Consider the following 26,501-nt stretch of genomic DNA (forward strand, 5'->3'; position numbering starts at 1 on the left):
TAAAAAGGGATAATGGTTTCTTGGGGATAGTTATTTGACACACCAGCTAAGGATGTGTTCTAGGTGTGTCTGAGTTGTCTCCGGGGGGATATATAGGTCACAATTAGGTTTATATTTTTTGTCATTGTTTATTTTTAGTTTTAGTGCTATTATTTCAGCATTTGAGATTTGAGGTGGTTGAGGGAGTTTATAGTGACATTCAGTGTGTTCTTATAGAGCACTGCTACGCCACCTCCCTTTTAGACTGTCGATCCTGTCTAAATATATTATAGCCTGGTGGTATCACCTCATTATCTTTGGTCCCTTGTTTTAGCCATGTTTCTGTTAGACACATTATATCAGGGAGATACATTGCTATGAGGGCATGCATATCATGGACCTTCTTATTTAAGCTTCTTATGTTTAAGTGGTATATCTGAAGGGAATTAGGTGAGGAAAGTGGTTGGTTGTTTATAGTTGTGGGGTGTGTAGGACCTGGATTTGGATGGATATCCCCATCTATGGTAGTATTTTTTCTTATATAGTCTAATAGTCTAATGAGTTTAAATAATAACTTAAGTTCTTGTTTTGGTTGGTGGATCTTGGGTTCGGTTTGAGGGGGTTATGATGGAGTGGGATGGTATGTTTTATTTAGAAGGCAGATGGGTAATATAACTATGGATACAGTTGGAGGCTGAGGAGGTACTGGTTTGGCTTCTGGGGTGATAAGAACCTGGGAGTGTCTGTCCTTCATATCTAGTTAGTAGATATAGTTTGATAATGAGAAGTAGGATCCACAGTACAATGTTTTTTCATTGGTTTTAGTTGTGATGGATATCTAGGCTTCATCTTCTTTGGGTAATAGAGTTCAGTATTAGTTAACGTCTTGGAGGGGTGAATAGGTGTTGATTCAAAAGTCAGTAAAAAAGATAAAACTGATTGGCTAACGAAATAGAGGTAGGGGAGTGGCTAGTTGACTATAAATTTAGCTATACTGGGGCGGTGGGATAAGGGGCAGTGGGCGGGGAGGCGGGAGGCGAGTCTTGTTTAGCGTAGGCTTGAGCGGCAAGCCTTAGCAATCAACCACCTCTAAGAGGTAAATTTCCAAAAGTTGTGATGTTTATGTTTTACCACTCGTAATGTTTAGTGCCTGCCTTTTACAGGTTACTGTGATATGTACTTTTGTACAAGGCACTTCCAATTCTGTCACACAAGTTACCCAATGTTTAACGCTAATGTTAACTTTATAGGCTTAGTTAGGGAGTTATTTGCTGCTGCACGTTCTGATCCCAGGCGCTTCTAGTAATCCCAGGGTTTGCTTAAACAGACTAATCAGTATGTAGCAAAAATAGAGTAGTAGGAGACCTTGTTGGGATCAAATAAGCGTACTGTTAAGCTGATTTGCAAGTTGCTTTGAGAGCTCGAATATATATATTTTTATTTATTTATACTGTCCGTTGGGGATTTGATTTAGGTCGCCAGGGCAAACTTAGGCTTACACAGTGATACACCTAGAACAGATAAAACAAGAATCATATGCAGGAAACAGGGCTAGTCGCTAAAAGCAAATAAAGGCAATTATGCAGTTTCCAGTAGTAATTCCATGATACTATCTCGTTAGCGCTCTTTCATTCACAAACTAGTTAACATGTATATACAACAAACGCTCCTTGAAGAATTCTATATGCTACCTTTAGCACTTTTCCTAGTAAGAAACAGTCACTTTCTAGTATGCAATAACAACCTAATAGATAGCATAATGTTAACATTGAGAGTACTGATTTGCTCAAAACATGTTAGTGCACGCTGTCTTCTAACTTCTAAAACAACCACTTTTCAGTTGAACGACAGTACCCCAATGAAGCTTTATTAGATCCACTAAGAGTCGCTAAGATATCTACAGAAATATGATTAAATCAAAGTCAAACAAATTAGTATACGAACCCCTGTTATGGCGACTACCACCTGGGTTCAAGAGCGCCAGTGACTCATAAGAAATGGCGGTACATCTAGGTACCTTTGTAACTTCTCATACGTCACAGGGTTTCAACCACCCCTAAGAGAAGGTAAATTTCCAAAAGTTGTGATGTTTATGTTTTTACCACTCGTAATGTTTAGTGCCTGCCTTTTACAGGTTACTGTGAACTCATTCAGCCAAATGTAAATCTTTATGTAACTCTTTGTATGACAAACTGTGTGAGAAATAAAACTCAAGTAGTTAGTGTTGATGGATCCATTTCTACCAACGGGCCTCTCACTAGTGCATAACCACAGGGCTTTGTCCTCAGTATCCCATTTTTGTCATCCACTTCTCAGATATCAAGGCAAATTATTAAGGTTTCTGGCTAACAAAGTGTCCTAATGACTATAAAGTCTGCACCATCATGAGTACTCCAAAAGACGTCAAAAACTTTCAGTAAATCCTGGCAGAAATAGCTGGTGCAAAAACCATGCTTCAAAACTAAAAGTACATAAATGTATTCTTTCCAAAGCAAAATTTCCCTTGAAACTATTACGTTGAAAACAAATATCCTGAATATTAACCCAGTTGTGAAGGACCATTTAGTGGTCATTTTTATAACATAAATCGACTGCTGTGAGAAAATTCTTTTTTAAACCACAACTGATTAGCAATAATATGACATTCAAATCCAGGGACATAATCATTCTGCTTTACACTGCACTCATAGGTCCATCATTGAATGTAATGTCCCAAAGGCATGTACATGTCCAAAATGCCAGATTTATCCTGAGTTACCACTGCATTTTATCAAGAAGAAAACCAAGGAACTAAATCATAACAGCTGCTGTGACTGTCTGAAAGCCCAGACATTCTTCTTAGTTCCTAAAGGCTGCTAAGTAGATCTCTGTCTGACATACGGAGTGTCCCCATCCTTTCACACCTTCTGCACATCCACTATTTCCATAACGGCACACGTCTCACATTGCAGGCCACAACTTCTACTGCAACTTCAACAGAACATTAATGAGGCATAGATATGTCTCATAAAGAATACCACTTCCCTGGGGAAAACTTCCTATCCATATCAAGTTAAGCATGTCGCTTACTTCCTACAACTTTATTGTCAGTGCACAGATTAGAAACTCTCTTTACTCTTGATTTCTCATTCTTGTCTATGATGGACAGGAAGAATCATATAAATAACATACTCCATTGTTATGGTTATTCACATTTACTATACATTGGTTTTCACACAATACTAAAAGATTTTCTCAACTATGATTATGCAGGATATCCACAAAATGTAGGTCCTTTGGTAGTAAATTGCTAAGGCTAAAAACAAAGAAGGAATTCAGGGCTAGGCTGCTAAAGACCATAAAAGATCAACAATGTAGTCACTACCTATTAGCTTCTGAAACTTGGATTCTATAAACATGTGTAATATTAGTGATAAATAGAATAAAGCAAATTATCTAGCAAAAAATACATATCTCTAGCTTCAGTCTTATAATCACATACCTCACATTGGAATACACAGACATTTAACAGTCCAGTTATCATATTTTTAGGTATTTCTATAATATTTATATCACCAGCACAGAAGCAGAGTAAAGAGCATTGATTCAATAATGAATAAATGCAGAAAATGTTAGGGTAGTGATGTAAGCAGTAAACATTTTGTGTATGCATTGGCTTAGGATTATACAAGTGAATTGTCTTCATGTCTTTGTGTGCTTGGATAGAGCTTGCTGTATGGCATGCTGCAATCTTGAAGTTAATCTTAATAAAACTCTTTTTGTTTCTTTGTATTTTCATTTCCTCACTCAGTTTATTCTCACTGTCTCTATCTAATGTACCTTTATGTTCCACAGCCCTTTTCACTTTCATAAAAACAGACTTATTTCTGATATTTACTTTTGTTCAGTGTTGCAGAAAGTAATGAGCCTTTAATCTCAACAAACATGGTCATTGAGTCTGCTGCATTATCATCCCTCAATAGTTTTTGCTCACAAATCTCTCCTGACCTGAGTCAATATCATTATACGATGAGAATTGGAATACTGATAGTCTTGTGTATACCTTTGAACAGGCATGCATTCATTCTAATCAAGCAGCAATAAAAGGTTCTGAAATTGAAATAATGTGGGTTGTCATGAACATATACAGTAACATCTGGTAATGATTCTTATCTTACAAAAAATGTTAAATGACACAGTTATCATTACAGGAAACTTCCTGCTCTCAGACATTAATAGACCCTTCTGTCCAGATTATCTCATTCCTCAGTTTAGGCGTATAAACTGTTATACCATATATTACCAAGAATATACAACACAAGGACGATATTGGGTATTCATGGTTTACTTTCTCAGTGATAAAATCCTTCTTTTTTCTGATTGCAGGTGCTGCAATGGTCAGCAGAGCTCAAAGTGTTGCAGCCTTTAATGCTCCCAGTAAGTAGTTTTACCTTTTGTTTCACTTCTTTGACAAAGAAGTATTTATTCATTCCATTTTTAACAAAGAAATTATATAGATTCCCAAAACTGAAACCCAATCTAGCGAAACATGGACAACAAGTAGAAAAGACACAAAAGGAATGTAAAATGCAACTTCTAAGCAACACTGAAAAAAATCTCTAGAGGATGCACAAATTAGAGATGAGAATGTTAAGGATAGACACTTGACTGAAACAAGTGCTGTTCCCAGACACCCTATATATGGAGTATCATATATCCTGTCTATATCCTCTGCAGTTTGTTTTAATCACCTCTAAAAGAGACATTACTCTGACAAAACAAAAATAATTCCTTTTCATAAAAATTAAGAAGAACTTTAAACACTGATCATAGAATCCAAAGCCAGAAATGAAAGAAAATAGCCAGCAAAGGGCAGACCAACACAATTCTATTTTGTAATATTAAGAATATCAAAAAGAATGTCCACCGTTGTACTACACTAAGAGTAAATGATATCACATCCCTGACTGAGAGATCATACACAATCAACCAGCAGATAAGTCTTGCTCGAGTTTCACACCCTCACTACTTCTGTATCCTCAGGTCATATACACTCAAATGCAACCCACTCACATCTCCCAGTTACCAATCTCAAAGCACTATCAGAGACCAAGAGCAATACATCTATAGTGCCAGATAGTATTAAAGTTTGCCTACTTTTTAACATGAGCATGAGTTGACTGATCTCTTACAGATGTTTTTCAGTATGAGACTCAAAAAAGAATTCATACTAAATGAATGATGGACAACAACAATCATTCCCTTGCTCAAATTTGGGGCTTCAATGCTTCCTGCTAATTATAGACCTACAAGCCTGACCTGTCTCATCATTATTGCTAGGAACAAAGAGATGCATCTGGAGCATTTCTCCCCTGGCCTCCACCAGATTCTGAAATTGATAGAAATCTGGGTTGTCATCAACATATACAATAACTTCTGGTAATGATTCTTATCTTACAAAAATGTTATGTGACACAGTAAACATTACAGGAAACTTCCTCCAGTCAGACGTTAATGCAACCTTCTGTCCAGGTTATATCATTCCTCAGATTAGGCGAATAAACTTTTATGCCATATAGTACCAGAATATACAACACAAGGATGAGATTAGATATTCATGTTTTACTTTTTCAGTGACAAAAGTCCTTCTTTTTTCTGATTGCAGGTGCTGCAAAGGACAGCAGAGTTCAAAGTGTTGCAGCTTTTAATGCTCCCAGTAAGTAGTTTTATCTTCTGTTTCACTTCTTTGACATAGAAGTATTTATTCATTCCATCTTTTAACAAAGAAATGATATAGATTTCCAAACCTAGAACTCAGTCAAGAGAAACATGGACAACAAGTATAAAAGACAGAAAAGTAATGTAAAATGCAACTTCTAAGCAACACTGAAAAAAATCTCCAGTGGATGTACAACCTAGAGATGAGAATGTTAAGGATAGACACTTGAATGAAACAAGTGCTATTCCCAGACTCCCTATATATGGAGTATCGTATATCCTGTCTATATCCTCTGCATTTTGTTTTAATCACCTCCAAAAGGGACATTACTCTGACAAAACAAAAATAATTCCTTTCCATAAAAATTAGGAAGAACTTTAAACACTGATCATAGAATCTCAAGCCAGAAATGAAAGAAAATAGCCAGCTAAGGGCAGGACAACACAATCTTATTTTATAATATTAAGATTATCAAAAAGAATGTCCACCATTGTACAACACTAAGAGTAAATGATATCACATCCCAGACTGAGAGATCATACACAATCAACCAGCAGATAAGTATTTCTTGGGTTTCACACCCTCACTCCTTCTGTATTCTCAGATCACATTGACACAAATGCAACCCACTCGCATCTCCCAGTTACCAATCTCAAAGCACCATCAGAGACCAAGAGCAATACATCTATGGCACCAAATAAGATTAAAGTTTGCCTACTTTTTAGCATGAGCATGAGTTGACTGATCCCTTACAGATGTTTTTCAGTATCAGACTCAAAAACGAGTTCACACTAGATGAATTGAGGACAGCAAGAATCATTCCCTTGCTCAAATGTGGGTCTTCAATGCTTTTAGAGAATCATAGACCTGCAAGCCTGACCTGTCTCAACAGTAATGCTATGAACAAAGAGATGCATCTGGAGCATTTCTCCCCTGGCCTCTGCTAAAAACTGACTTTGTTCCAAGTCAAACATTCCCGGTAAACAAATGTTAAATAAAATAAATAAAAATGTATCGATATAAGATTAATATATAAGGATACAAGGAACCAAAAGACTGTTGACCTTAGTTTAGATTTGTCAAAGGCAGATCCTGCCAACTTAACCTAGCAGAAGTCTTCAAAAAAGTTACAGAAGCAATGGATGTGGGCAAAACAGTGTATGATTATAGAAATGCATTCAACACCATCCCTTTTTCAGCCATAGTTAATAAACTCATTCAGCCAAATGTAAATCTTTATGTAACTCTTTGTATGACAAACTGTGTGAGAAATAAAACTCAAGTAGTTAGTGTTGATGGATCCATTTCTACCAACGGGCCTCTCACTAGTGCATAACCACAGGGCTTTGTCCTCAGTATCCCATTTTTGTCATCCACTTCTCAGATATCAAGGCAAATTATTAAGGTTTCTGGCTAACAAAGTGTCCTAATGACTATAAAGTCTGCACCATCATGAGTACTCCAAAAGACGTCAAAAACTTTCAGTAAATCCTGGCAGAAATAGCTGGTGCAAAAACCATGCTTCAAAACTAAAAGTACATAAATGTATTCTTTCCAAAGCAAAATTTCCCTTGAAACTATTACGTTGAAAACAAATATCCTGAATATTAACCCAGTTGTGAAGGACCATTTAGTGGTCATTTTTATAACATAAATCGACTGCTGTGAGAAAATTCTTTTTTAAACCACAACTGATTAGCAATAATATGACATTCAAATCCAGGGACATAATCATTCTGCTTTACACTGCACTCATAGGTCCATCATTGAATGTAATGCCCCAAAGGCATGTACATGTCCAAAATGCCAGATTTATCCTGAGTTACCACTGCATTTTATCAAGAAGAAAACCAAGGAACTAAATCATAACAGCTGCTGTGACTGTCTGAAAGCCCAGACATTCTTCTTAGTTCCTAAAGGCTGCTAAGTAGATCTCTGTCTGACATACGGAGTGTCCCCATCCTTTCACACCTTCTGCACATCCACTATTTCCATAACGGCACACGTCTCACATTGCAGGCCACAACTTCTACTGCAACTTCAACAGAACATTAATGAGGCATAGATATGTCTCATAAAGAATACCACTTCCCTGGGGAAAACTTCCTATCCATATCAAGTTAAGCATGTCGCTTACTTCCTACAACTTTATTGTCAGTGCACAGATTAGAAACTCTCTTTACTCTTGATTTCTCATTCTTGTCTATGATGGACAGGAAGAATCATATAAATAACATACTCCATTGTTATGGTTATTCACATTTACTATACATTGGTTTTCACACAATACTAAAAGATTTTCTCAACTATGATTATGCAGGATATCCACAAAATGTAGGTCCTTTGGTAGTAAATTGCTAAGGCTAAAAACAAAGAAGGAATTCAGGGCTAGGCTGCTAAAGACCATAAAAGATCAACAATGTAGTCACTACCTATTAGCTTCTGAAACTTGGATTCTATAAACATGTGTAATATTAGTGATAAATAGAATAAAGCAAATTATCTAGCAAAAAATACATATCTCTAGCTTCAGTCTTGTAATCACATACCTCACATTGGAATACACAGACATTTAACAGTCCAGTTATCATATTTTTTAGGTATTTCTATAATATTTATATCACCAGCACAGAAGCAGAGTAAAGAGCATTGATTCAATAATGAATAAATGCAGAAAATGTTAGGGTAGTGATGTAAGCAGTAAACATTTTGTGTATGCATTGGCTTAGGATTATACAAGTGAATTGTCTTCATGTCTTTGTGTGCTTGGATAGAGCTTGCTGTATGGCATGCTGCAATCTTGAAGTTAATCTTAATAAAACTCTTTTTGTTTCTTTGTATTTTCATTTCCTCACTCAGTTTATTCTCACTGTCTCTATCTAATGTACCTTTATGTTCCACAGCCCTTTTCACTTTCATAAAAAGCAGACTAATTTCTGATATTTACTTTTGTTCAGTGTTGCAGAAAGTAATGAGCCTTTAATCTCAACAAACATGGTCATTGAGTCTGCTGCATTATCATCCCCTCAATAGTTTTTGCTCACAAATCTCTCCTGACCTGAGTCAATATCATTATACGATGAGAATTGGAATACTGATAGTCTTGTGTATACCTTTGAACAGGCATGCATTCATTCTAATCAAGCAGCAATAAAAGGTTCTGAAATTGAAATAATGTGGGTTGTCATGAACATATACAGTAACATCTGGTAATGATTCTTATCTTACAAAAAATGTTAAATGACACAGTTATCATTACAGGAAACTTCCTGCTCTCAGACATTAATAGACCCTTCTGTCCAGATTATCTCATTCCTCAGTTTAGGCGTATAAACTGTTATACCATATATTACCAAGAATATACAACACAAGGACGATATTGGGTATTCATGGTTTACTTTCTCAGTGATAAAATCCTTCTTACTTCTGATTGCAGGTGCTGCAATGGTCAGCAGAGCTCAAAGTGTTGCAGCCTTTAATGCTCCCAGTAAGTAGTTTTACCTTTTGTTTCACTTCTTTGACAAAGAAGTATTTATTCATTCCATTTTTAACAAAGAAATTATATAGATTCCCAAAACTGAAACCCAATCTAGTGAAACATGGACAACAAGTAGAAAAGACACAAAAGGAATGTAAAATGCAACTTCTAAGCAACACTGAAAAAATCTCTAGAGGATGCACAAACTAGAGATGAGAATGTTAAGGATAGACACTCGACTGAAACAAGTGCTGTTCCCAGACACCCTATATATGGAGTATCATATATCCTGTCTATATCCTCTGCAGTTTGTTTTAATCACCTCTAAAAGAGACATTACTCTGACAAAACAAAAATAATTCCTTTTCATAAAAATTAAGAAGAACTTTAAACACTGATCATAGAATCCAAAGCCAGAAATGAAAGAAAATAGCCAGCAAAGGGCAGGCCAACACAATTCTATTTTGTAATATTAAGAATATCAAAAAGAATGTCCACCGTTGTACTACACTAAGAGTAAATGATATCACATCCCTGACTGAGAGATCATACACAATCAACCAGCAGATAAGTCTTGCTCGAGTTTCACACCCTCACTACTTCTGTATCCTCAGGTCATATACACTCAAATGCAACCCACTCACATCTCCCAGTTACCAATCTCAAAGCACTATCAGAGACCAAGAGCAATACATCTATAGTGCCAGATAGTATTAAAGTTTGCCTACTTTTTAACATGAGCATGAGTTGACTGATCTCTTACAGATGTTTTTCAGTATGAGACAAAAAAGAATTCATACTAAATGAATGATGGACAACAACAATCATTCCCTTGCTCAAATTTGGGGCTTCAATGCTTCCTGCTAATTATAGACCTACAAGCCTGACCTGTCTCATCATTAATGCTAGGAACAAAGAGATGCATCTGGAGCATTTCTCCCCTGGCCTCCGCCAGATTCTGAAATTGATAGAAATCTGGGTTGTCATCAACATATACAATAACTTCTGGTAATGATTCTTATCTTACAAAAATGTTATGTGACACAGTAAACATTACAGGAAACCTCCTCCAGTCAGAAGTTAATGTAACCTTCTGTCCAGATTATCTCATTCCTCAGATTAGGTGTATAAACTTTTATGCCATATAGTACCAGAATATGCAACACAAGGATGAGATTAGATATTCATGTTTTACTTTTTCAGTGACAAAAGTCCTTCTTTTTTCTGATTGCAGGTGCTGCAAAGGACAGCAGAGTTCAAAGTGTTGCAGCTTTTAATGCTCCCAGTAAGTAGTTTTATCTTCTGTTTCACTTCTTTGACATAGAAGTATTTATTCATTCCATCTTTTAACAAAGAAATGATATAGATTTCCAAAACTAGAACTCAGTCTAGAGAAACATGGACAACAAGTATAAAAGACAGACAAGTAATGTAAAATGCAACTTCTAAGCAACACTGAAAAAAATCTCCAGTGGATGTACAACCTAGAGATGAGAATGTCAAGGATAGACACTTGAATGAAGCAAGTGCTGTTCCCAGTATCCCTGTATATGGAGTATTGTATATCCTCTCTATATCCTCTTCATTTTGTTTTAATGAACTCCCAAAGAGACATTATTTTGACAAAACAGAAAGAATCGGTTTCCAAAAAAAATAGGAAGAACTTTAAGCACTGATCATAGAATTCAAAGCCAGAAATGAAAGAAAATAGGGCAGGACAACACAGTTTTATTTTATTATATTAAGAACATCAAAAAGAATCCAAGAAAAAAAAAAAAAACGGTCCAGGCAGGAACAAGGATGGCAGTATAAATGTCTTTAATAAAATAACACATGCGCTTTTGCCCTGCCTCAAATGCAGGGCTTTTTCAAGTGAATAACAAAAAAAAAATTTCCAACCACAAAATATATTGTATGTAAGGTGGGTGTGTAAGGTGGGTGAGAGAACAGGAATTAATTTAATAAGGGTGTTTGAAAGGAACAGTCACCAGGATAGATCTCAGGGAGATCAGGGGACTAGAAAATATGGAAGGTGTGGGAGTTGTATATACATAACTGACAATGTTAGTGTTACTTTGGACAACTATGAGAGGAGCACTGTTTATTTTAGGAAAGGTAACTGTGCAACTAGGGACATAGTTTATTTGGCCTACTGTAGAGATTGTGTCAGTTTTTATGTTGGTAAATCTGAAAGGGCACTTGGTAAACGTATATATGAATGCACTTATAGTATCAGGAAAGGGAATTTAAATAACACGCTTTGTAGGCATCTACAAATGGAAACAGAACATTCTGGTTTTGTATTTGGAATTTTGGAACAGGTTCATTCAGACCCAAGAGGCGGTGACTGGGAGAATTGGCTATGTTGCAGAGAGACCTTTTGGCAATTAAAACTCAATTCATCCCATCCCCCGGGGCTGAATGACCATGTTTCAATTAAACCATATTAAGCAAAAAGAGCTGAGAAATTATAAGAAATTACCAGTTATAACAACATAGATGGTAATGGTATTCACTCACAGTTTTTTTGTGGATCCTATTAGAAACACTCTATTAAAGTAGATTTGGAAATATTTCAACTGTGTTTAGGCTTTGGGACTGTATGTATGTGTTTGTGGAGTTGTTCTGGGCCAGTAACTTCTTACACCTCATTTTTTACATCTTCCTTCTCATTTTTAACATCTTCTTTCTTGTGCACACTATATATTTTTTAAGGAAGTATTTTATGTCTTATTTATTTATAGTAGATTTTGTTTATACAATACATTTGTTGGGAGGTTTTATTTAAGGGAAATTGAATGTTATTGGGCTTTAGTGTTCTACATGAAAGAACGGGATAGTGTGTGTTGCTTTAAGTATTTTGGCATCATTTTAATGAATGGGGTTATTTAAATGTGGTTGGAAATTTGTTTTTTGTTATTCACTTGAAAAAGCCCTGCATTTGAGGCAGGGTAAAAGCGTTTGTGTTATTTTATTAAAGACGTTTATACTGCCATCCTTGTTCTTGCCTGGACAGTTTCTTCTTGGATTTTGTAATTTGTTAACGGCCTTTTCCTTTTTTAATATTATTTAATATAAAAAAGAATGTCTAACATTGTACAGTGCTAAAAGTAAATGATATCACATACCAGACTGAGAGATCATGCACAATAAACCAGCAAATACATTTTGCTCAAGCTTCAAACCCTCACTCCTCCTGTATTCTCAGATCACATGCACACAAATGCAACCCAGTCACGTCTTCCAGTTACCAATGTCAAAGCACTATCAGAGACCAAGAGCAATACATCTATGGTGCCAGATAAGATTCAAGTTTGCTTACTTTTTAGCATAAGCATGAGTTAACTGATCCCTTAAAGATGTCTTTCAGTATCAGACTCAAAAAAGATCTTACACTAGATGAATGGAGGAAAGCCAATGCTTCCAACTAATCATAGACCTGCAAGCCTGACCAGTCTCATCTGTAATGCTAGGAACAAGAACATGCATCTGGAGCATTTCTTCCTGGGCCTCACTGAAAATTGGCTTTGTTCCAAGTCAGACTTTCCCGGTAAACAAATACTAAATAAAATAAATAAAATAAAAAGGTAGCAATATAGGACTAATATACAATGATATAAGGAACCTAAAGACTGTTGACCTCAGTTTAGAAATGTCAAAGGCAGATCCTGCCAACTTAACCTAGCTGACCTCTTCAAAAAAGTTACAGAAGCAATGGATGAGGGCAAAACAGTTTATGACTATAGAAATGCATTCAACACCATCCCCTTTTCAGCCATAATTAATAAACTCATTCAGCTAAATGTAAATCTTTATGTAACTCTTTGAATGACAAACTGTGTGCCAAACAAAACACAAGTAGTAAGGGTGGATGGATCCATTTCCCCCAAGGGCCTCTCACTAGTGCATAACTACAGGGATTTGTCCTCAGTATCCTCTTTTTGGCATCCAATTCTCAGATATCAAGGCAAATTATCAAGCTTTCTGGCTAACAAAATTTCCAAATGACTGTAAAGTCTGTGCCCTCATCAACACTCCAAAAGACATCAGGAGCACTCAGGAAATCCTGGTACAAATAGCTGGTATAAAAACCATGCTTCAAAACTAAAAGTGCATAAATCTCTTCTTTGCAAAGAACAACTTCCTTTGCAACTATTACATTGAAAGAAAATCTCCAGAATATTAACCCAGTTGTGAGGGACCAATCAGTGGTAATTTTTACAACATACATCAGCTGCTGTGAGGAAATTATTTTTTAAACCACAACTGATTAGCAATAATATGACATTCAAATCCAGGGACATTATCATTCTGCTTTACACTGCACTCATAGGTCCATCATTGAATGTAAAGTGCCATATGCATGCACATGTCCAAAATTCCAGATTTATCCTGAGTTACCACTGCATTTTATCAAGAAGAAAACCAAGGGATTAAATCAAAATGGCAGCTGTGACTGCCTGAAAACCCAGACCTTCTTCTTCTTAGTTCCCAAAGGCTGCTAAGTGTAGATCTCTGTCTGACATACAGAGTGTCCCCATCCTTTCACACCTTCTGCACATCCACTATTTCAATACCGGCACAAGTCTCACATTGCAGACCACAACTTCTACTGCAACTTCAATAGAACATTAATGAGGCATAGATATGTCTCATAAAGAATACGACTTCCCTGGGGAAAGCTTCCCTTTCCATGTGAGGTTAAGCATGTCGCTTACTTTCTACAAGTTTATTGTCAATGCATGGATTAGAAACTGTCCCTTTACTCTTGATTTCTCATTCTTGTCTATGATGCACAGGAAGAACCATGTAAATAACATAATACTCAGTTACGGTTATTCACATTTGCTAGACATGGATTTTCACACAATACTAAAAGATTATCGCAACTGTGATTAAGAAAGATAGCCACAAAATGTAAGTGCTTTGCTACTAAATTACTAAGCCTAGAAACACAGAGGGAATTCAGGGCTAGGCTGGTAAAGATCCTCAAAGATCAAGAACATAGTAAGTATCTATGAACTTCTGAAACCCGGATTCTATAAACATATGTACTATTAGAGATAAACAGTAGAAAGCAAAGTATTTAGAAAAAATAGATATTTCTAGCTTCAGTCTTATAATCACGTACCATACATTGGAATACACAGACATTTAACAGTCCAGTTAACATATTTTGTAGGTATTTCTATAATATTTATACTACTAACACTAAAGTAGAGTAAAGAGCATTGATTCAATCATGAATAAATGCAGAAAATATTAGGGTAGTGATGTAAGCAGTGCAAAAGAACATTTTGTGTATGTATTGGCTTAGGATTATACAAGTGAATTGTCTTCACGTCTTTGTATGCTTGGAGAGTGCTTGTTGTATGGATGCTGCAATTTTGAAGTTAATCTTAATAAAATTCTTTTGGTTTCTTTGTATTTTCAGTTCCTCACTCTGCTTGTTCTCACTGTCTCTAATGTACCTTTATCTTCCACAACCCATTTTACTTTTATAAAAAGCAGACTCATTTCTGATATTTACTTTTGTTCAGTGTTGCAGAAAGTAATGAGTCTTTAATCTCAACAAACATGGTCATTTAAAATGATTAAATCAAAATGGCTGCTGTGACTACCTAAAAACCCAGTACTTTTTCTTTTGACCTCCTAAAGGCTGCTAAGAGGAGATCTCTGTCTGACATGCACAGTGTCCCCATCCATTCACACCTTTTATGAATCCTAAACTTCAGTAGTGGCACAAGTACTCCCTTTGCAGATCACAAATTCTAGTGTAACTTGAATAGATTAATAATGAGGGATAGATATGACTCATAACAAATACCACTTCCTTAAGCTAACTTCCTGTCCATGTGAGGTTAAACATGTCACTTACTTCCTGCACGGATTAGAAACTCTCTTTACTCTGGATTTCTCATTCTTGTCTATGATGGAGAGGAAGAATCATATAAATAACATACTCCATTGTTATGGTTATTCTAATTTGCTATACATTGGTTTTCATACCATACTAAAAGATTATCTCAACTGTGATTGTGCAAGATATCCAAAAAAAGTAGGTGCTTTGGTACTAAATTACTAAGGCTAAAAACACAGATGGAATTCAGGGCTAGGCTGGTAAAGATCCTCAAAGATCAACAATGTAATCAGTACCTATGAGCTTCTGAAACTCGGATTCTATAAACATGTGTAATAGAGATAAATAGTAAAAAGTAAAGTATTTAGCAAAAAATACATATTTCTAGTTTCAGTCTTATAATCATGTACCACACATTGGAATACACAGACATTTAACAGTCCAGTTAACATATTTTTTAGGTATTTCTATAATATTTATATCACCAGCACTGAAGCAGAGTAAAGAGCATTGATTCAATCATGAATAAATGCAGAAAATATTAGGGTAGGGATGTAAGCAGTGCTAAAGAACATTTTGTGTATGCATTGGCTTAGGATTATACAAGTGAATTGTCTTCACGTGTCTGTGTGCTTGGAGAGTGCTTGTTGTATGGCATGCTGCAATCTTGAAGTTAATCTTAATAAAACTCTTTTTGTGTCTTTTTACTTTCAGTTCCTCACTCTGCTTGTTCTGTCTCTATCTAATGTACCTTTATCTTCCCCCTCCCTTTTTAATTTCATAAAAAGCAGGCTAATATCTGCTGTTTACTTTTATTCAGTGTTGCAGAAAGTAATGAGCCTTTAAACTCCTCAAACATGGTCATTGAATCTGCTGCATTAGGATCCCCTCCCTAGTATTTGCTCACCCTGCTCTCCTGACCTGAGTCAAGATCACTATATGATGAGAATTGGAATATTGATAGTCTAGTGTAGACCTTTGAACAGGCATGCTTTTGTTCTAATCAAGCAGCTACAGAAGGTTCTGAAAATGATAGAAATCTGGGTTGTTATCAACATATACAGTAACTTTTGTTAATGATTCTTATATTACAAAAATGTGTGACACAGTAAACATTACAAGAAACTTCCTGCAGTCAGATGTTAATGTATCCTTCTGTCCAGATTATCTCATTCCTCAGTTTAGATGTATAAACTGTTATGCCATATATTATCAAGAATATACAACACAGGGACGATATTAGGTATTCATGTTTTACTTTCTCAGTGATAAAATCCTTCTTTTGTCTGATTGCAGGTGCTGCAATGGTCAGCAGAGCTCAAAGTGTTGCAGCCTTTAATGCTCCCAGTAAGTAGTTTTACCTTCTATTTCACTTTTTTGACATAGAAGTAGTTATTCATTCCATCTTTTAACAAAGAAATGATATAGATTCCCAAAACTGGAACCCAATCAAGCGAAACATGGAAAATAAGTATAAACGACAAAAAAGGAATGTAAAATGCAACTTCTAACCAATGTTGAAAAAAAAATTATTTATTTATTTTACATTTGTTGACTGGGCTAGTCTAACTGGATATATGTCCATTTTCAGTAGAGGCCCAGGGAGATAAGCTCCAAGACATGATCCAATACAACAATATAAGTACAAACAACAAAAAAAATAAAATATTATAATAATAATAGCAATTATCCTAGTAAAAAAAAATCATCAACAATGGTAATGTGTATTACAGCATAAAGGTTATAACAGGATGTAGCATTGAGGTCAAAAGTCATAAACAGTGCAAATTGAAAGTACGGAGACATAATGCAGGTTAAGTCAGAAGTAGATAAAGGAAGTTAGATGTGTAGTGTTGTTGCAATGGATTTACTTAAGAAAAGGTATATAAAGAGGATAGAAATAATAAAAAAGGTAGATAAGAAAAATATAATAAGATGGAAAATGTAACAGAGGATAGTAAGCACTGGATAGGTAAGTCAGTTTTGTAGAGGTAGATGACTAGTCTGGTTTGGAACAGGGGCATAGCCAGTCTGATTTGAGGAGAAGTTTAAGTCTGTTTTTAAAGAGAGATAAAGAGGCTAGTGAAGAGAGGTCATTAGGGAAAAGATTCCAGGATTTACCTACAGTATTAGAGAACAGAGAATCCCTAGCTCTGTTATTAGGTCTAGAGGTGTAAACAAGAAGTCTGTGAGATGAACGTAAGGACTTCAGATTTTTATAGGGGGTGATGAGGGTAGATAAACTTGAAGTATTAGAAGGTTTATAAAGAATGTTGTGGGTAATGGTTAGTTGGTGAAATTTAATCAGGTGTTGTAGTTCTAACCATCCTAGCTGGTTTAAATTTATACAATGGTGGGTTTGGAATGGGTTGCCTGTAGCAAATCATGCAATGTTATTATAGGACATTCCCAATTTGCTGAGGTTATTCTTGGTGAGATTAGTAAAAATGGGTGAGGCATAAAGGAGTGTAGAGATCAAATTGGTGTGGGCGATAGCAGTTTTAGCAGTAGTGGAAAGGAAGGGTTTAATCCTATAGAAAGTGCCAATTTTTTATTGACAGTCTTTATAGAATTATTTATGTGGATGTCGAAGTTCAGATTATTGTCGATGGTGACACCTAGTAGTTTGGTGGTAGAGTCAGGAGATATTATAGCACCATTGGTAGATGTCACAGAGAATGGAAGAGGAGAGGACTTTTGAGTAGGAGTGAAGAGGAGGAGTTTGGTTTTCTTTGGGTTCAAAAGAAGGCAATGCTGAGTGAACCATTGTTTAACTATGTTGAATACTTTTTGGGTGAGAGCATTAAGGTCATGGGAAGATGTAGCTGAACATAATAGTGTGGAGTCATCAGCATATTGTATGCAAATGGCTTGTGGGATAGCTAGATGAAGGTCATTAATAAATATAGAGAAAAGAAGAGGTCCAAGTATGGACCCCTGAGGGACCCCTAAGGTAATGGGTAGATGGGTGGATAAAGTATTATGCCAAAGTACTGCTTACTGTCAGGTAGGAGTGGAACAATTTTATGGAAAGTGGGTCTAATGATAGAGATTTTAGGATGTTTATGAGAATCTGGTGGTTTACCATGTCAAATGCTTTAGACAGGTCGATAAATAGAGCAGAAGAAAGATTATTCAGGTTTTGGTGCCTGTTAATGCAGTCAGTAAAGGACAGGAGGGCAGTGGTAGTGCTGTGTGAGGGTCTGAAACCATGTTGACAGTTGGAAAGTAAATTGTTTTCGATTACATGGTGGAGTAGTTGCTTATGGATACATTTCTTTATAATTTTAGCTAGGTGAGATAGTAAGGCAATGGGGCAATAGTTTGATATTTCAGTGGAATGTCCACCTTTATGTAGGGGGATAATATGGGAGACTTTCCATAAGGTGGGGATGTAACCTTCAGTAATAATTCTGTTGACCAGTATGGAAATAGAATAGGCTATGGCCTTGGATGAAAGCTGTAGATATTCAGATGGCAGTAGGTCTGCAGAAGGAGAGCATGGTTTCAGTTTATTCAAAAGGGTTTGAATAAATGTGGTTGTGACAAGTTTGAAATGAAAAGGGTGGGGTGGGGTTGAGGAGTATGAAGGTAATGTGAGGGTATTAGGTGATAGTTGACTAGCTAGTGTTTGGATAGCGTCTGTAAAGAAGGTATTGAAGGTATTAGCTGTATGGATGGGATTTTTCTGGTCTGTATTTTGAGGGTTTGATGTAGTAGATTGACCTGGCTGGAGTAACTGCTTAATGCTAGCCCAGAATTTCTGTGGGTTGTTGTGATTAGGTTGCTGATATTGTAAGTAGTAATTTTGTTTATCAGAAAGTATGTCCTTTTTAGTGTCATTTCTTAGCTGTTTAAAGGTTTGTTGGTCAGCAAGGTTTTTTGTCATACTCCATTTGGCCCAATATTTATTTCTGATGTGAATTTTGTGCTTGGTTTTGTTAGAAAACCATGGGGCAGACTTGGCCTTAATTCTAATAGATCTGGTTGGAGCATGGTGATTAAGAATGGCAAGGAAGGTAGAATTAAAGAAATCAACTGCTTCATCGAAAGGAAGTTGTTTTAAGGGAACCCAATTGCATGCTAGTTCCATTTGGAATAGATCAGGGTTAAATTTCTTTTTAGATCTAATATGTCTGATAGAGGTTGGGGTGGGGGTGTTGGCTTTATGTCTGATGATGTAGGTAAGTGAGTGGTCACTTATATCATCAGGGAGAGTTCCAGAATTATAGTAGTGGGTATGATTGTTTGTGAGAATCCAGTCTAATATGCTTGCTTTCTTGTTAGCTTTATTTATTCTGGTGGGGGAGGTAATGGTTTGAGAGAAACCATATAGGTTTATGTGGGTGGTAGAAAGGCTACTACAATAGGAATTCCAGTCTAAATTTATGTCGCCTAGGATTATGGTTTCTTGAGGCAGGTGTTGGGATAGCCAGCAGAGGATATTTTCCAAGGTGGCTATGTTATTTCCAGGGGGCAGATACATACAGATAATATAGATTGATTTAGCATTGTTAAGTTCAAGTTTAGAGAGGAGAATCTCAGCATTGGAGTCCAGAGGTAGATTACAGATGTAAGTGGTTAACTGAAAGCCAGATTTAAATAGAATAGAAACCCCACCACCTTTCTTAGTTACTCTGTCAACTCTTAGGATATTACATCCAGGTGGGATAATTTCATTATCTTTTTTTTTTTTTTTTCAAAACAGGTTTATTGTTTTAACATATAAGAAAAATATCATAACAATTTTATACAAGTAATTAAAAATAGGTATTATTATAATATTCAACAAAACAACTAAAGTATTTACAAAGACATCCACTACAATTAGATCAATTAATTAAACTAAAATACCATGCTATTGAAATTAAAAATTTTTTAACAAATTTTGTAAATTATCCCATACAATAAAATAAGATGTTTTTCTATTTGTTCTAGTCCTAATTGTGTTTATTTCCATATGGCACACAATATTCATAACATTTTAAATTCATTGAACTAAGGAGGTGTATCTGAATGGATCCACTTCTACCAACGAGCCTCTCACTAGTACATAACCACAGGGCTTTGTCCTCAGTATCCCATTTTTGTCATCCACTTCTCAGATATCAAGGCAAATTATTAAGGTTTCTGGCTAACAGAGTTTCCTAATGACTATAAAGTCTGCACCATCATGAACATTCCAAAAGACATCAAAAACTTTCAGTAAAACCTGGCAGAAATAGCTGGTGCACAAACCATGCTTCAAAACTAAAAGTGCATAAATGTATTCTTTGCAAAGCAAAACTTCCTTTGCAACTATTACATTGAAAAAAAATCTCCTGAATAATAAACCAGTTGTGAGGGATGAATCAGTGCTCATTTTTACAACATACATTGGCTGCTGTGAGGAAATTCTTTTTTAAACCACAACTGATTAGCAATAATATGACATTCAAATCCAGGGATGTTATCATTCTGCTTTACACTGCACTCATAGGTCCATCATTGAATGTAATGCCCCAAAGGCATGTACATGTCCAAAATACCAGATTTATCCTGAGTTACCACTGCATTTTATCAAGAAGAAAACCAAGGGATTAAATCAAAATGGCTGCTGTGACTGCCTGAAAACCCAGTACTTCTTCTTCTGACCTCCTAAAGGCTGCTAAGAGGAGATCTCTGTCTGACATGCAGAGTGTCCCCTTTCCATTCACACCTTCTATACATCCTCAATTTCAATAGCGGCACAAGTACTCCATTTGTAGACCACAACTTATAGTGCAACTTGAATAGATTAATAATGAGGAATAGATATGACTCATAAAGAATACCCCTTCCTGAAGCCAACTTCCTGTCCATGTGAGGTTAAACATGTCACTTGCTTCCTACAACTTTATTGTCAATGCACGGATTAGAAACTCTCTTTACTCTTGATTTCTCATTCTTGTCTATGATGGACAGGAAGAATCATATAAATAACATACTCCATTGTTATGGTTATTCACATTTGCTATTGAACTGAGTTCAACAGTCATATGTGGGCAAAAGAGTGCATGACAATAGAAATGCATTCAAAACCATTCCTTTTTCAGTCATAGTTAATAAACTCATTCAGCCAAATGTAAATCTTTATGTAACTCTTTGTATGACAAACTGTGTGAGAAATAAAACTCAAGTAGTTAGTGTTGATTGATCCATTTCTACCAACGGACCTCTCACTACTGCATAACCACAGGGCTTTGTCCTCAGTATCCCATTTTTGTCATCCACTTCTCAGATATCAAGGCAAAATATTAAGGTTTCTGGCTAACAAAGTTTCCTAATGACTATAAAGTCTGCACCATCATGAACACTCCAAAAGACATCAAAAACTTTCAGTAAATCCTGGCAGAAATAGCTGGTGTACAAACCATGCTTCAAAACTAAAAGTGCATAAATGTATTTTTTGCAAAAGAAAATGTCCTTTGCAACTATCACATTGAAAAAAAAATCTCTTGATTATTAACCCATTTCTGAGGGGTCATTTTTACAATATACATCAACTGCTGTGAGGAAATTCTTTTTTAAACCACAACTGATTAGCATATGACATTATATCCAGGGACGTTATCATTCTGCTTTACACTGCACTCATAAGCCCATCATTGAATGTAATGTGCCATATGCATGTACATGTCCAAAATACCAGATTCAACCTGAGTTACCACTGCCATGTATCAAGAAGAAAACCAAGGGATTAAATCAAAATGGCTGCTGTGACTACCTAAAAACCCAGTACTTTTTCTTTTGACCTCCTAAAGGCTGCTAAGAGGAGATCTCTGTCTGACATGCAGAGTGTCCCCATCCATTCACACCTTTTATGAATCCTGAACTTCAGTAGTGGCACAAGTACTCCCTTTGCAGATCACAAATTCTAGTGTAACTTGAATAGATTAATAATGAGGGATAGATATGACTCATAAAGAATACCACTTCCTTAAGCCAACTTCCTGTCCATGTGAGGTTAAACATGTCACTTACTTTCTGCATGGATTAGAAACTCTCTTTACTCTGGATTTCTCATTCTTGTCTATGATGGAGAGGAAGAATCATATAAATAACATACTCCATTGTTATGGTTATTCTAATTTGCTATACATTGGTTTTCATACCATACTAAAAGATTATCTCAACTGTGATTGTGCAAGATATCCAAAAAAAGTAGGTGCTTTGGTACTAAATTACTAAGGCTAAAAACACAGATGGAATTCAGGTCTAGGCTGGTAAAGATCCTCAAAGATAAACAATGTAGTCAGTACCTATGAGCTTCTGAAACTCGGATTCTATAAACATGTAATATTAGAGATAAATAGTAAAAAGTAAAGTATTTAGCAAAAAATACATATTTCTAGTTTCAGTCTTATAATCACGTACCTCACATTGGAATACACAGACATTTAACAGTCCAGTTAACATATTTTTTAGGTATTTCTATAATATTTATATCACCAGCACTGAAGCAGAGTAAAGAGCATTGATTCAATCATGAATAAATGCAGAAAATATTAGGGTAGTGATGTAAGCAGTGCTAAAGAACATTTTGTGTATGCATTGGCTTAGGATTATACAAGTGAATTGTCTTCTCATCGTTGTGTGCTTGGAGAGTGCTTGTTGTATGGCATGCTGCAATCTTGAACTTAATCTTAATAAAACTCTTTTTGTTTCTTTGTATTGTCAGTTCCTCACTCTGCTTGTTCTACCTCTATCTAATAGGTTCATAGGTTCATAGGTTCATAGGTTCATAGGTTCATACTAGGCTATCTGCCCGAGGGCATTTACAAGCCTAGCCCATCGTTTTGTGGCTTACGCCACCCCTTTAGTATGGGGAACTATACCCATTATTTTGCTGTGCCTCTGTCGAGCAGTGACACTGAGGTAATCCCTGGGGTATATCTGCAATCTCCCATCCATTGGTCAAGATTTCTCTTGAACAAGGCCAGCGAGGTGCTCTGCCTCACATGTACCGGATTCTGTTCCACAGCATAGGGAGTCTTTGGGTGATGAATCTATCCTCCAGCACGTCCTATTAATAGCCGTGTCGGAGTTTAAGTCTCCGCCCTTGTGGCTCTGATGGATCTAGATTTTTGAGGTGAAGCATATTCATCAAATCTGGGTTTGACATGGCCTTGTATGTTAGGCAAAGGTCACCTCTGAGCAAGCTGATGGCGACTGAATAGAGCTGGAGTTCTTCAGTCGGGCAGCATAGGATAGATTTTTGAGACCCTTTATCCTTTTGGTGAGGAACTTTGTGGCCTCTCCAGCTGCTGCAAGTGTCGGGTCAGATACATTCGAATGGGGCATTGTACTCAATCATTGGTCTGATGAGTGATGAGTAAAGGAGACTATAACCTCCCTTGATCTAGATGAGAATCCCTTCATGATAAGGTGGGCAATGTAGAAGGTCTTCCTAACTACTTTAGCTACATGGGTGTCGAATGACAGACTACTATCAACCTGGGTCCCCAGGTCCCTGATAACTTCTTCTGTGCTCAGTGGATTGCCTCCTATTTGGTAGCTAGGGGTAACCTTGTTTTTCCTGAAGGGTATGACTATGCATTTTTTGGCATTTAACTTTAGGCGTGGCTCTGGCACCAGTTATCCGTTTCTGTGAGACCCTTCTGAAGGATATCTGTGTCAGATGTGTTTTCTACTATGGCCCAGTTTGCAGTCATCTGCAAACTTTGTCAGCCATAACCCTCCTGTGTTTGCTTGTACTTTGGAAAAGTAGATGCCAAACAAGAGTGGGCCCAGGACTGAGCCCTGTGGGACACCACTTGTGACAGGCTTTGAGTCTGACATGGCGCCAGCAACTCTGACCCTGTGGGTTCTGTCACTCAGCCAGTTTGCAACCCATCTTGTGATGTATGGGTTAACATTTAAGCTGATGAGTTTTTCAATGATACCCGAGTGGGTATTGTATCGAAGGCCTTAGCCAGATCGAGGTAGGCTGTATGGACTGCCTTTCCCTCATCAATGGCTTTGGTGACTGTTTCGAAAAAGTCAACCAAGTTTAAAAGGCATGATCTGCCTTTGACAAAGCCAAACTGGGTTGGATCCAAAGTCTGCAAATTCCCAATGTCTTTATTTATGAGGTCCATTATGATCCTCTCCATGGCTTTGCAGATAAGGCTTGTCAAGCTAATGGGCCGGTAATTACCAGGGTCGGGTGGAGGCACCTTTGTGAAGTGGGACCACAGTTGCAGTCGCCACCCCTGGGCACGTTATCCAGAGGTAAGACTTTGATTAAACAGCTGTCCTAGCTGTGGGTTTAATTCCTCATTGAGTTCGTGGAGCACACAGCCGGGGACACCATCAGGTCCCATGGATGCTGTGTTTTTGCTTTGGAGAGAGCAGTTCTCACTTGGGCTGGAGATGTTTGGGGGCTGCAATCGTTTGGTATAGATATCTCTCCTTTGGGGAGGGGGTGAGAAGTTTGCACTGAACCTGTCAGCCAGTATGTTGGCAATGTCTGTAGGATCAGTAATCTTCACATCATTTTGAACTAGTTCTGAGCATATCTGGGAGTTTCCTCCTAGGTTTCTAACATAGCTAAAGAAGGCCTTATGATTGTCTTTTGAGTCCTTAGCTATTTTCTCGAAATTTGCTTTGGATGATTTTATGAGAGCTCTTAGTTTTTACTTATAGTGATCAAGGGTGTCTTACCTTTTAAGGATTTTGCTCTATCTTGTAGTAGCTTCCTCCTTTGTTGTAGAGTTTGTTTATGGCTGGGGTCCACCAGACTGGACGCTTGCCTTTGGTACAAAGAGTCTTTGTTTTGCTTGGGATTGCCTTATCCATGCAGTCCTGCAGGTGCTGGTAGAAGGCATTTGTAAGTGATTCAGCGGCTTGAGTACTGTTTCTCACCGCTCGGGGCCTTAAAGGAGACCACACTAGTCTTTAGAAGTGTGAAGTCGGCTTTTGGGAAGTTCTTTACTGTGGTCTTTTTTATTTCAGGTGGGGGTGGGATGAGGACCTCCAGCGAGATTAGTTTGTGATGTACCTTTATCTTCCCCCTACCTTTTTAATTTAATAAAAAGCAGGCTAATATCTGCTGTTTACTTTTGTTCAGTGTTGCAGAAAGTAATGAGCATTTAAACTCCTCAAACATGGTCATTGAATCTGCTGCATTAGGATCCCCTCCCTAATATTTGCTCACCATGCTCTCTTGACCAGAGTCAAGATCATTATATGATGAGAATTGGAATATTGATAGTCTTGTGTATACCTTTAAACAGGCATGCTTTTGTTCTAATCAAGCAGCTACAGAATGTTCTGAAAATGATAGAAATCTGGGTTGTTATCAACATATACAGTAACATCTGTTAATGATTCTTATATTACAAAAATGTGTGACACAGTAAACATTACAAGAGACTTCCTGCAGTCAGATGTTAATGTATCCTTCTGTCCAGATTATCTCATTCCTCAGTTTAGACGTATAAACTGTTATGCCATATATTAACAAGAATATACAACACAAGGACGATATTAGGTATTCATGTTTTACTTTCTCAGTGATAAAATCCTTCTTTTGTCTGATTGCAGGTGCTGCAATGGTCAGCAGAGCTCAAAGTGTTGCAGCCTTTAATGCTCCCAGTAAGTAGTTTTACCTTCTATTTCACTTTTTTAACATAGAAGTAGTTATTTATTCCATCTTTTAACAAAGAAATGATATAGATTCCCAAAACTGTAACCCAATCAAGCGAAACATGGAAAATAAGTATAAACGGCAAAAAAGGAATGTAAAATGCAACTTCTAACCAATGTTGAAAAAAAATATTTATTTATTTTACATTTGTTGACTGGGCTAGTCTAACTGGATATATGTCCATTTTCAGTAGAGGCCCAGGGAGATAAGCTCCAAGACATGATCCAATACAACAATATAAGTACAAACAACAAAAAAAATCAAATATTATAATAAAAATAGCAATTATCCTAGTAAAAAAAAATCATCAACAATGGTAATGTGTATTACAGCATAAAGGTTGTAACAGGATGTAGCACTGAGGTCAAAAGTCATAAACAGTGCAAATTGAAAGTACGGAGACATAATGCAGGTTAAGTCAGAAGTAGATAAAGGAAGTTAGATGTGTAGTGATGTTGCAATGGATTTACTTAAGAAAAGGTATATAAAGATGATAGAAATAATAAAAAAGGTAGATAAGAAAAATATAATAAGACGGAAAATGTAACAGAGGATAGTAAGCACTGGATAAGTAAGTCAATTTTGTAGAGGTAGATGACTAGTCTGGTTTGGAACAGGGGCATAGCCAGTCTTATTTGAGGAGAAGTTTAAGTCTGTTTTTAAAGAGAGATAAACAGGCTAGTGAAGAGAGGTCATTAGGGAGAAGATTCCAGGATTGACCTACAGTATTAGAGAACAGAGAATCCCTAGCTCTGTTATTAGGTTTAGAGGTGTAAACAAGAAGTTTGTGAGATGAACGTAAGGACTTCAGATTTTT

General features: G+C 36.6%; 1 protein-coding gene across 1 annotated transcript in view; it reads left to right on the forward strand.

The window, feature by feature from the left end:
- Positions 1 to 26,501, forward strand: part of LOC122797851 — an 875,220-nt gene that overhangs the window by 646,318 nt on the left and 202,401 nt on the right. The window contains exons 4-9 of the mRNA XM_044066372.1: positions 4,345 to 4,395; positions 5,624 to 5,674; positions 9,114 to 9,164; positions 10,390 to 10,440; positions 16,312 to 16,362; positions 25,582 to 25,632. Coding sequence (XP_043922307.1) covers positions 4,345 to 4,395; positions 5,624 to 5,674; positions 9,114 to 9,164; positions 10,390 to 10,440; positions 16,312 to 16,362; positions 25,582 to 25,632 — 306 coding nt within the window. The remainder of the gene's footprint in view (positions 1 to 4,344; positions 4,396 to 5,623; positions 5,675 to 9,113; positions 9,165 to 10,389; positions 10,441 to 16,311; positions 16,363 to 25,581; positions 25,633 to 26,501) is intronic.

The sequence above is a fragment of the Protopterus annectens genome, chromosome 3.part1, assembly GCF_019279795.1.
Source record: "Protopterus annectens isolate FY-2018-M chromosome 3.part1, PAN1.0, whole genome shotgun sequence".
Taxonomy (NCBI): domain Eukaryota; kingdom Metazoa; phylum Chordata; order Ceratodontiformes; family Protopteridae; genus Protopterus; species Protopterus annectens.